At 39.7% G+C, this 10912-nt stretch overlaps 1 protein-coding gene across 1 annotated transcript; it reads left to right on the top strand.

The window, feature by feature from the left end:
• Positions 1–1607: 1607 nt before the first annotated feature.
• On the top strand, positions 1608–6896 carry LOC121534685. The gene is made up of 7 exons (XM_041841271.1): positions 1608–1939; positions 3589–3690; positions 3937–3966; positions 4481–4516; positions 4975–5107; positions 5211–5455; positions 6644–6896. The coding sequence occupies exons 2-7, from the start codon at positions 3610–3612 to the stop codon at positions 6803–6805; spliced, it is 687 nt and encodes a 228-aa protein (XP_041697205.1). The 5' UTR covers positions 1608–1939; positions 3589–3609; the 3' UTR covers positions 6806–6896.
• The last annotated feature ends 4016 nt before the right edge of the window (positions 6897–10912 follow it).

Here is a 10912-nt window from a genome sequence, read left to right on the forward strand (position 1 = left end):
ATATACTTTTTGAATTCCTTTAATTCGAAAAGAATGCATCACAATGTGTTTAATGTTAAACATTTACATAAGTTCAGGAGATAGGACCAGACTTGAATACAACTATTTCAACTAGTTGCCTTGAACGTAGCTCGTCCAGCAACTCAATAAGCACCAGCTGTAACTCATTGCTTATCATCCTCCACACCTGTCCTCACTCTCCTTAATCACCACTGCCACTGAAACCTGACCAAACTAACGTTCCTTCTCTCTGTTCTGAATTGCATCCCTCCTCCACCTATTAGCTCATATTGCTTAAGTTCCTCCAAGGACCTCCTGAGGGGGACTGTCATCACCACAGCAGCCTACCTACCATGGGCTGATGATGATGTCGACCGAGACTCCAAGCCCAAACTCTACGGTCCACCACCTGGTTCCTTCATCTACAGTCCTTGGCTTCACCTCGTCAATTCTCATCCTCATCCTGAATCCCTTCACATCCATTCCATTCCCTCTGTGTTCTTGACCCTAGAGTGAAAGGTGTAACAAGTTCATCTGGACAGTATGTGAAGGATCAATATCACCAATGTCCAATAGAGTTATTAAGTGGTGATGAACAGAACACAAAGCATCATATCTCATGTTATTGTTCTGTATTCTGACAACCTGTGTATGATAGTGTGTATAGAGTATGATTCTGTTTCAGCTCTTGACCCGGGACTATGAAGGTTAACACAAGGAACTGATCAACTAAACGGCCCACATTGAACCATGAACATATTCTAAACTCATGTATGTAAATAAGACCACATTTATGAATGTATCATTTATTTCTGTGTTTATTACGTCAATGAGTCTGATTTTAATAAATGTTAATCAAATGTCTATACAATGTCTTTGTTCATTCATTTAACACCTTGTTGGTGTTATTTTATGTCATTTGATTTTTACTACTAGAAGTGTTCAGTAAAGTTAGCATTCAGACATCTAGTAGTTCTCATTTGGATACGCACACTGTGGATATCAACTCTCATATCATTGATCTACTCCCATTGGCATTAGGCCAATCAGCTGTGACATGTTAGAAAGGAGGAAGTATGTTAATCAGTTCCTTCATCTCCTCAGTCCTCCACCTCTGTCTGCTTATGAAAATCCTGCTTAGTACAGTGTTCCACAGAATATTTTATTCTAAACATATCTATATACCAGAAATATAACGGTCATTTAGAAAACATTTGTTCTGAATTCCTTTCATTTCAAAATAATTCATCACATTTCAACCCAAGAATGAAACTTGCAACATGTTTAGTTATACCGAATGTTAAACACTAACGTCACCATAATAATGAAAATAAATATAATTTCCATTGACTTTAACTTTTTTTGTGAATGCAGTTGATAACTGTACAAGACCTTGACAACATACAGTATACTCTTCATTAGTGTGCACCATCATGTCTCTCTCCACTTGGGCTTAATATCAGAACATATTCAAAGCAGCTGATAACTGGTTAACGTGTTATAATTGTTAGGGTCAGAGCAAGACAGAGGGTCCATTGTCAAGGATCTGGTCAGAACAGTATTTAAAGGGTCACCTCTCCCAGCTTCAGTACAGGCTCTAACCATCACAGGGAAGATCCTTCACTCTCCACTCTCAACAGGGAAGACTTTTCACTCTCACCTCTCAACAGGGAAGATCCTTCACTCTCACCTCTCAACAGGGAAGACCCTTCACTCTCACCTCTCAACAGGGAAGATCCTTCACTCTCACCTCTCAACAGGGAAGATCCTTCTCTCTCACCTCTCAACAGGGAAGACCCTTCACTCTCAACTCTCAACTCTCAACAGAGAAGACCCTTCACTGTCACCTCTCAACAGGGAAGACCCTTCACCTCTCACCTCTCAACAGGGAAGACCCTTCACCTCTCACTTCAACATCCACCCGTCTTACTCTCCGGAGGTAAGTAAAACATAATGTCTTATTAGAGGAGGCAGTGGGTGTATCTTCATCAGTTTGTCTAGCAAAGGCCGTTGAAATAAACGGTCAAAAAGGCAATTGTGATGTAACAGCTGCATAATGGAGCAAGATATCAAATATTGACTGAATTATAGCATGAAGAAATCCAGACAGTTTTGGTGAGAATTCAGGCATTCAATTTAACGTCCAATTAAATGTTTTTTTTCTTCTTTGAAACGACAAGCCAATATTTTTAAACCATATATAGCCTCTTGATGTGTTTTTGTTATTATATTGATAGATAAAAAATATATATATATAACTACTAATTTACAGTACATTATGTCAGTTATTCTGTTTTTTCTTGTGGTGATACTTTGAGGTAGTGCTGAGTGATTAGTGCCTTTTGAGGTCGGTTCGGCTTCAGTTCAATTGTAGAAAAATCCTCACGGTTTTCAATTTCGGTTAAAACTATTTTTTAAATAATCAATGCACTTTGTGGGTTCAACGCGCCGAATATAACTGGTGTAGACTTTACCGTGACTTGCTTACGAGCCCTTCCCGACGATGCAGAGTAAAAAAATTAACCTCTACGGGATCGGTGTCCTGTTTACGGGACAGTTGAGCTAACGTGCGCTAATGTGATTAGCATGACTGTTGTAAGTAACAGCAAACTTTCCAGGACATAGACATGTCTTATATGGGCAGAAAGCTTAAATCCTTGTTAATCTAACTGTACTGTCCAATTTACAGTAGTTATTACAGTGAACAAATACATTTACATTACATTTAGCAGACGCTCTTATCCAGAGCGACTTACAAATTGGTGCATTCACGCAACGGATGGAGAGAATTTACATTTGATTAAGGGACCGGTCGAAATGTACACAATTGTTACCCGGAGGAAAATGGGGGAGGGTCATGCTTTTTAAATTATAGTCAGGGGGAGGGTTTAGTATTTTTTAATTTAGTCCAAGGGAGGGTCATGTAATTTGTAATTGATTAAATGTCAGTATTTGTCATTATTTTGGAATATACTTAGTGAATTCTACTATGTGTAACTTCGGCGTACAACCCTGCTCTCTCTCTCTCTCTCTCTCTCTCTCTCTCTCTCTCTCTCTCTCTCTCTCTCTCTCTCTCTCTCTCTCTCTCTCACTCTCTCTTTCTCTCTCTCTCTCGCTCTCTCTCATTCTCCTTGCTGAACACACCTCGGTGGGCATTTTGCTTTTACCTTTCCATTGGCTGAGAGAGAGAGAGAGAGAGAGAGAGAGAGAGAGAGAGAGAGAGAGAGAGAGAGAGAGAGAGAGAGAGAGAGAGAGAGCAGGGTTGTACGCCGAAGTTACACATAGTAGAATTCACTAAGTATATTCCAAAATAATGACAAATACTGACATTTAATCAATTACAAATTACATGACCCTCCCTTGGACTAAATTAAAAAATACTAAACCCTCCCCCTGACTATAATTTAAAAAGCATGACCCTCCCCCATTTTCCTCCGGGTAACAATTGTGTACATTTCGACCGGTCCCTTAATCAAATGTAAATTCTCTCCATCCGTTGCGGAAAAAAAATCCATGATCTGCAACAAATTAACTCCTACCATAAGTCTTACACTGCTGTAACCATGAACTGCATACTTTACTTTCCAGCATTTCCCCAGGACTGACCTGATGATGAGAATGAAGCAGATGTTCATTTTTGTCATTTTGTTGACAATTTACTTTCAACTGGCCACCTCTAATGGACCGGATGTAAGTGTGTTTTAAATGCTACAGAAAAAGTTGTGCAAATATGTCAATCAGTTAGCCTACATTAGCCTGTCGTGTTACACATAGTCTCACATTCCTTGAAATAATTTCCTGTCAGACTGACTAAATAGACTGTTTTAATTTCAATTAAATATGTTAAGTTTTGCAACTAAGCTTTTGCCAAATCACATGGGGTGAGATTGTCATTTCATTAAAACTGATCACAGAATCACTCTGTTATACTTACAGCAGGAGATTAGGAGAAGGCCCGCACCACAGGTAAAAACAAAACAAAAACAACTAACAACAAAGATTACATGATAATAAAGTTCAGCGATTATTACACAAGAGGAATCCCAGAGTTAATTGGATCTTGATTTAAAGGTTTTCATAGGCTAGGACCTGGTAAAAATAAATAAAAATAAAAATATATAATGCACAGGCCCACAGAAATGTATCTCTATCGCACTTGTGTAATAACGTACCATTACACTCTAGTCACCATGTAATTCCATAGCAGTTCCTATGTAACTACAAAATGTTATTACTGTGTAGTTACAGTTAGAAGTGTAAGCTACAGTACATGAATAATGCTTAATGGCGTATGTTTTTTACTGTAACATTTGCCTACTGTGTTATGCATTGTCACAAATTCTGTGAAATCATTGCCTACCTTAACTTTACTTACTAAATAGTTAACAGTCTTCATTTAAATTAAATATGTTGATATTATCTGGGGTGGTGTGTATTTTTAATTAAAGCTGACCACATTATCTTTCTATTTAACTTACAGGAGGTTCAGGGAGCACAAGGAAATGCTGCAGAACCGGTAAATAGAACACACCAAAAACATCATAGTATTTGTTTCCTGAATAACGATACATGAAAGCACAATTCTGTTCAGCTGATTTAAAACCTGATTGTACTGTCCTTATGGTCTTTAGCCTTCTATCAATTAACTTTAGGAGACATCAACAGTACATGACTACCAGTAATTGAGCATTGATTTTTTCCAAAAGTAATTGAGAAGCTACTTTTTTTTTATAAAACAAACTTGATAAACCAATATGTAAATTACTTTCAGTAGGTGAACATTGTCTACCAGTGTAATCATTTCCTGCCCTAATATTACATCTTTATCCATATTGTATCCATATTTTAAATGCTGTGAGTTATGTAACGTTACATACATAAACAGAGATTTGATTAGCAATTAGCATCTGACAATATTGGTTGCTCATAATAACTAATGATGTGTCACCTATTCAATTGTTGTTGTTTTTTAAGTATGCATTTGGGGATATCATCAAATTTAATCGGCAGCAGATTGGCATTAGAACATATAGCCACTATGCTATTTACGTGGGCAATAGAATGATCCAAGGTAAAACTACTGGACAGGATATTTTTCACTTCTCAGGTAAGTTGACAAAAGTTTCAATAAAACATAAGCCTTTTAAATCCTTTGTTAAAGATTTCTACTCCCTTACTCATGTCAAATAGCTGTCTTTTTCCTTTATCAGGTGAACTATTTCCTCCCGGAAGTGGAGATTGTGTGTTTGCCAAACTGGAGGATGTTACACAAGGCAGTACCCATTACGTAGACAATTATGGGGATACTCAAGGCCTCCAAACTAGAACAGTTGAAGACATGACTAAAGTTATTATGGATCTGAACAACAGTTGTCAAGGAACATACTCTGTTAGTTCTAATAATTGTGAGCATCTTGCCACATTTATTCGGTATGGTTCTGCAAGCTGCATTCAGGTACGTTTTATTTCTTTAATCAATCATTGATTAAATAAATAATCAACTTTTCAAATCTACATTAAAATCCATCAAACACATTCAAAAATGCTATGTATTTGGCTTTGATAATTGTTTTAACATCAACTGGAATTTATAAACAAATAAACTCTGTAGGCTACGTGATGTGAATTGCTATGAGATGGTTAGTGGATGTAGGTGACCCCATAACAACCATGAATCCGTTTTGTGGTCATTTCCATAGAAATATAATGAATAGAATGGGCTTGGAAGATCTAACCCTGGCTATTTTACTGGTAAACCCACGGGTACACACACAATAAATGGGGTAAAGGAGTCAATGGAATGCAGACGTTCCATTGACCAGATTGGTGCACAATTCGACAAATCTGATATAACAAAGTGGATATTTGTTAAATCAGTCATGATTTATGTATTGTAACAGACCCACAATGTGGTTACTTAATTCAGATTTTGATATATTTGTCTCCCGTTAATATAAGTCGTTCTTGAACTATAATGCAGTTGATTGATAACAATGACATGAACATGTGTTATGGTTGACATCCATACAACCCTTATACTCCGATTTCTACCTCAACATAGTGTGATATACACATATAAGCAATGAGGAGATTCTGAATGTTTCCCCCACGAGTTTCCATTGCAATTACATTGTTTTGGTCGAGTTCGATTGACTCCTTTAACGCATTTATAGATAAAGAGCTCAATCAAACTTAAAAGTTATACATTGGAAAGACACCAAGAGACAGCAAAAATACTATTTACACACTATTCATATATACATATTCATATTCATATTATTATTATATACAGTTAAATTAGATATTTAGAAAGATGAGATGCGTTGTGATACAAGATGGTTTTCTATTTGTTTTTTAAGCTGAACTTGTATTTGTTGTAATGTCAAATGAGTTGACTCAATAAATCACAGCACAGATTGAAGGGTACACTTCCTTCTTTTACTTCCTGGCATGAGTACACTAAAAATGGCTGCCAGTCCGTCTTATGGCCAATTCCAATTGAAATTCCCTATTTCCTCATTAAAGGAGGATACATTGTAATTGTGATTGGAATTTCAGTAACATTCCTGAATTGAAATAATTGATCCCAACCCTGGAGACATTGTGTATCACCTGATTTTGTATTTTTGTCAACCGTCCATAGGGAGATACCAATACATTCACCGGTTTTTTAGCTTCACTTTTCTGCAATAATGCATCGACCCCGGCATTACTCAAGAAGAATGTGAAGAGGGGGCGTGGCAGAAGAGGTCTTGGTCTCCTGCGTGATGAAACCCATTCCAACCAGGGTGCACCAGCAGCTTGAGATCTTAACCTCTCAGATGTTCTTGCTCTCTTCCATCCTCTTTCTCTCTGTATGAAGTGAGGTCTTAATAATAATAAAACATGAGCAAGAATTCTCTTGTCTGTCTATTTCATTGTCTGTTGACTGCGTCCACATCCATTGTTGAGACTATACACTGCTTAAAATGGATAAAGGGCTTGTAAGCAGTCAACTAAGAGTTCACTTTTTAGAAATATGTTATAACTCACTTGTTAACATGAATGTAGTGTTAAGTCAATATTTTGATCACACAAATTCACAAATTATGAATTTAGAAATGTTAAAACATTGATTTATTGGTAATGTGGGGTTTTACTGTAAGATGAGGAAATGTTGGTGACTTTACGGTAAGCAGCATGTGAGCATGATTAATATTGATGTCATAGTTGAATCTCAACACTAGATGGCAGACAATGTACAACGCAAAGACCTTTGGTCTAGCGCCCTCAAATTACAATCTGGACCTCGAAGCCAGTTCCACTGCTTTTCTCATTCTTCCCCTCTAATCAGGGACTGATTTAGACCTGGGACACCAGGTGGGTGTAATTAATTATCAGGTAGAACAGAAAACCAGCAGTACACTGGACCTCCAGGGTAGGATTTGAATACACCTGGTCTAGTGCATGACAGTAGACTACTTATAATGAACATTTGTCAATCCTCTAAGAATACTGGTGACATCACAGGTATTCCACAAATTATCTATTTTGGCCTGGCTTTGTGTGTGTGTGTGTGTGTGTGTGTGTGTGTGTTAGCCCTGCTCTTCTGTCTAAATTTGTCAGCCAGTAGCCCAGTAAAGTCCCTCTGGAGGGTAAAGGTATGATGGAGGGTATACAGTAGATATGATGGAGGGTATACAGCAGGTATGATGGAGGGTAAACAGCAGGTATGATGGAGGGTATACAGTAGATATGATGGAGGGTATACAGCAGGTATGATGGAGGGTAAACAGCAGGTATGATGGAGGGTATACAGCAGGTATATGGAGGGTAAAGGTATGATGGAGGGTATACAGAAGGTATGATGGAGGGTAAACAGCAGGTATGATGGAGGGTATTCAGCAGGTATGATGGAGGGTATACAGTAGTTATGATGGAGGGTATACAGCAGGTATGATGGAGGGTATACAGCAGGTATGATGGGATGGAGGGTTTACAATAGGTATGATGGAGGGTATTCAGTAGGTATGATGGAGGGTATACAGCAGGTATGATGGAGGGTATACAGCAGGTATGATGGAGGGTATACAGTAGGTATGATGGAGGGTATACAGCAGGTATGATGGAGGGTATACAGCAGGTATATGGAGGGTAAAGGTATGATGGAGGGTATACAGAAGGTATGATGGAGGGTATATAGCAGGTATGATGACCTTCCCAAGTTCTCTCACGTCACCCCCCTCCTCCGCACACTCCACTGGCTTCCAGTTGAAGCTCGCATCCGTTACAAGACCATGGTGCTTGCCTTTGGAGCAGCGAGGGGAACGGCACCTCTGTACCTTCGGGCTCTGATCAGTCCCTACACCCAAACGAGGGCATTGCGTTCATCCACCTCTGGCCTGCTGGCTCCCCTTCCTCTGCGGAAGCATAGTTCCCGCTCAGCCCAGTCAAAAATGTTCGCTGCTCTGGCACCCCAATGGTGGAACAAGCTCCCTCACGACGCCAGGACAGCGGAGTCACTCACCACCTTCCGGAGACATTTGAAACCCCACCTCTTTAAGGAATACCTGGGATAGGATAAAGTAATCCTTCTACCCCCCCCCACACACACACACACAGCGGAGTCGCTCACCACCTTCCGGAGACATTTGAAACCCCACCTCTTTAAGGAATACCTGGGATAGGATAAAGTAATCCTTCTACCCAGCAACACATAATTAGAACATGTATCTGAAGGCAGCATGCACTGAGATCCCCATCCCCATCCCCAGAGGGGGACAAAGACTGGACTGAGACCCCAGCTCGCCTCACCAGAGGCAGGGTGCGGGGCGGAGGACCTACCCCACCACGGGCTTCCTTGCTGGGGGTGTAGGAGCCAGCAGGCTCCTGCTGGAGCAAAAAAGTCTGGAGGAGTTTCTCTATGTCCATGGCCAGTCTCTACAGGGATCTATCCAGGCCAGCATCAGTATGGTCTACAAGTAGAGATAACACTGGATCACCTGAGTGGATATGTGAAGGGGACATATGTGATGATGTGTGTGTGTATTAAGATCTGATTTGATTACAGTATTTTTTTGTTTTCAGCCCTGGAACAAATCAAAGTCGTTATTGTTCAGGATAATGTGATATGATTTGCATGGATACAGTGCTGTGATGACTTGGCTGGAAAACAATTGGCACTGTTTCTTTTAATAATCATTTGAATTTCATGCGATACTATACATTTTGGGCATTTGTTTGTGTAGCTATCACAAATGTACATGCAGGTGTAGGATCTTGTAGTTTATTCAAGGTTTAAAAAGGCTTCTAAAGTTTACAATTTCCTCTATAAATGTCACACTTGGTTTGCCCTAACAACAAACATGTATCAACCTCTACAAAAAATCAATTCATTATAATCCGTCCATTAATTATAATCCACACAAACCCTGTTGCTGCAGGGTTATTTTCCTGCTCTGAGAAACTGCTCAAATTAAAATCCAACATCTGTAGCTGTGCATGTAGACAGCAAATGATACACTACAACGCTGCAGCCACCAAAAACACCAGCAGAAGTACATGAAAGCAAACTAATTCTGCTGTTCATAAATGATTATTTGATGCAATCACAATGATTACAACTGCTTTTGTATTTGTATTTATTAGGGATCCCCATTAGCTGGCAGCAGCTACTCTTCCTGGGGTCCAAACACAATAAGGCACTTAATTGTTACATTGTCACACCACTACATATCTACAAAAAAAATGGTATGAGGCTGTGCCATGTTCCGATGAGCTATAAAAGTTAACAGTCTCCGTGGTAAGTTGTCAACACAGCCAAGTGTATATCCTTTAGTAACCCCGGGAAGTAAATTATTAAAGTTTAACATGGTTCAGCAGGTGTCCTGTTAATTAGTTAGCGTCATCGTCATCAGCTCCCCATCAGGACGGAAGTCTCCTGCGTAGCACAGTGTGAACTCTCACACCCCACTGTCTCTGTCTCATTGGAAGAAGGGCAGGATTCAGTTTGATTAACTAACCTCAATCTAGAGACTGTAGTTACTAGTTCTTGTAGAACAAAAACACTATGGTTATCTGTGATAACAGCAACACAGCTAATGCGAAACATTCATATGCAGAACATAAAGGAACGTTTTTATCAGGTTCCCACTTGGTTGTGAGATTACAAGAATAAGAATGTTTACAGAACCTTAGAATGTTCTCCGAACATGGTTAGAATGGTTAAATCAAGAATCATGTTCCAAATGTTATTTTTATTTATACTTTTTTGGGGGGGATCCCCATTAGCCAACGCCAACGGCGACAGCTAGTCTTCCTGGGGTCCGACAAAAACGTTATTCTGAAAACGGGAAGAACTGAGCTATGATGGGAGGAAAAGGTTATAATTCTATGTGTGAGGACAGACGCAGGGAGACAGGAAGCAAGTACAGGTTGTGAACATTTAATGAAAAAAACAGACATATAACAAAACAAGAACAGCGTCTGGACAGGGGGAACAAAACAACATTAATGCAGACACAGGGATCAACCTGGGAACAGACAGATGAGTCCAATGAGCGCTGATACGCGTAACGATGGTGACAGGTGTGCATAATGATGGGTAGCCTGCCGCCCTCGAGCGCCGGGAGAGGGAGTGGGAGCAGACGTGACATCACGTGTAGGCTACTTTTAAATACTGTAATGCATAAAGCAATGAAAACAGCCTTTCGTTAATGATTGACTGACCTTGGGTGCCATGCTCCCTTGTAGTCACACAGCAGGGGAAGGAGAGTGATTATTGACAGCAGATAGGAATCCCGCCGCATCATGGGGTGTAACACAGTCCATACCCCAGTCACGATTGGCTCATTAATCAGTAAGAGGCTTTGTGACCGTACGATATTTATCTACGCAGAAATATCTGGTTTATATCGTCTCCCAATGTCTGTGT

This window comes from Coregonus clupeaformis, chromosome 21 (assembly GCF_020615455.1).
Source record: "Coregonus clupeaformis isolate EN_2021a chromosome 21, ASM2061545v1, whole genome shotgun sequence".
NCBI classification, from domain to species: Eukaryota; Metazoa; Chordata; class Actinopteri; order Salmoniformes; family Salmonidae; genus Coregonus; species Coregonus clupeaformis.

Coding starts and splice junctions, on each gene's coding strand:
- LOC121534685 (XM_041841271.1), top strand. CDS start 3,610: ATGATGAGAATGAAGCAGATGTTCATTTTTGTCATTTTGTTGACAATT. Junction 4,517..4,974: donor AAGGAAATGCTGCAGAACCG/GTAAATAGAACA, acceptor TTGTTTTTTAAG/TATGCATTTGGGGATATCAT. Junction 5,108..5,210: donor GGATATTTTTCACTTCTCAG/GTAAGTTGACAA, acceptor TTCCTTTATCAG/GTGAACTATTTCCTCCCGGA.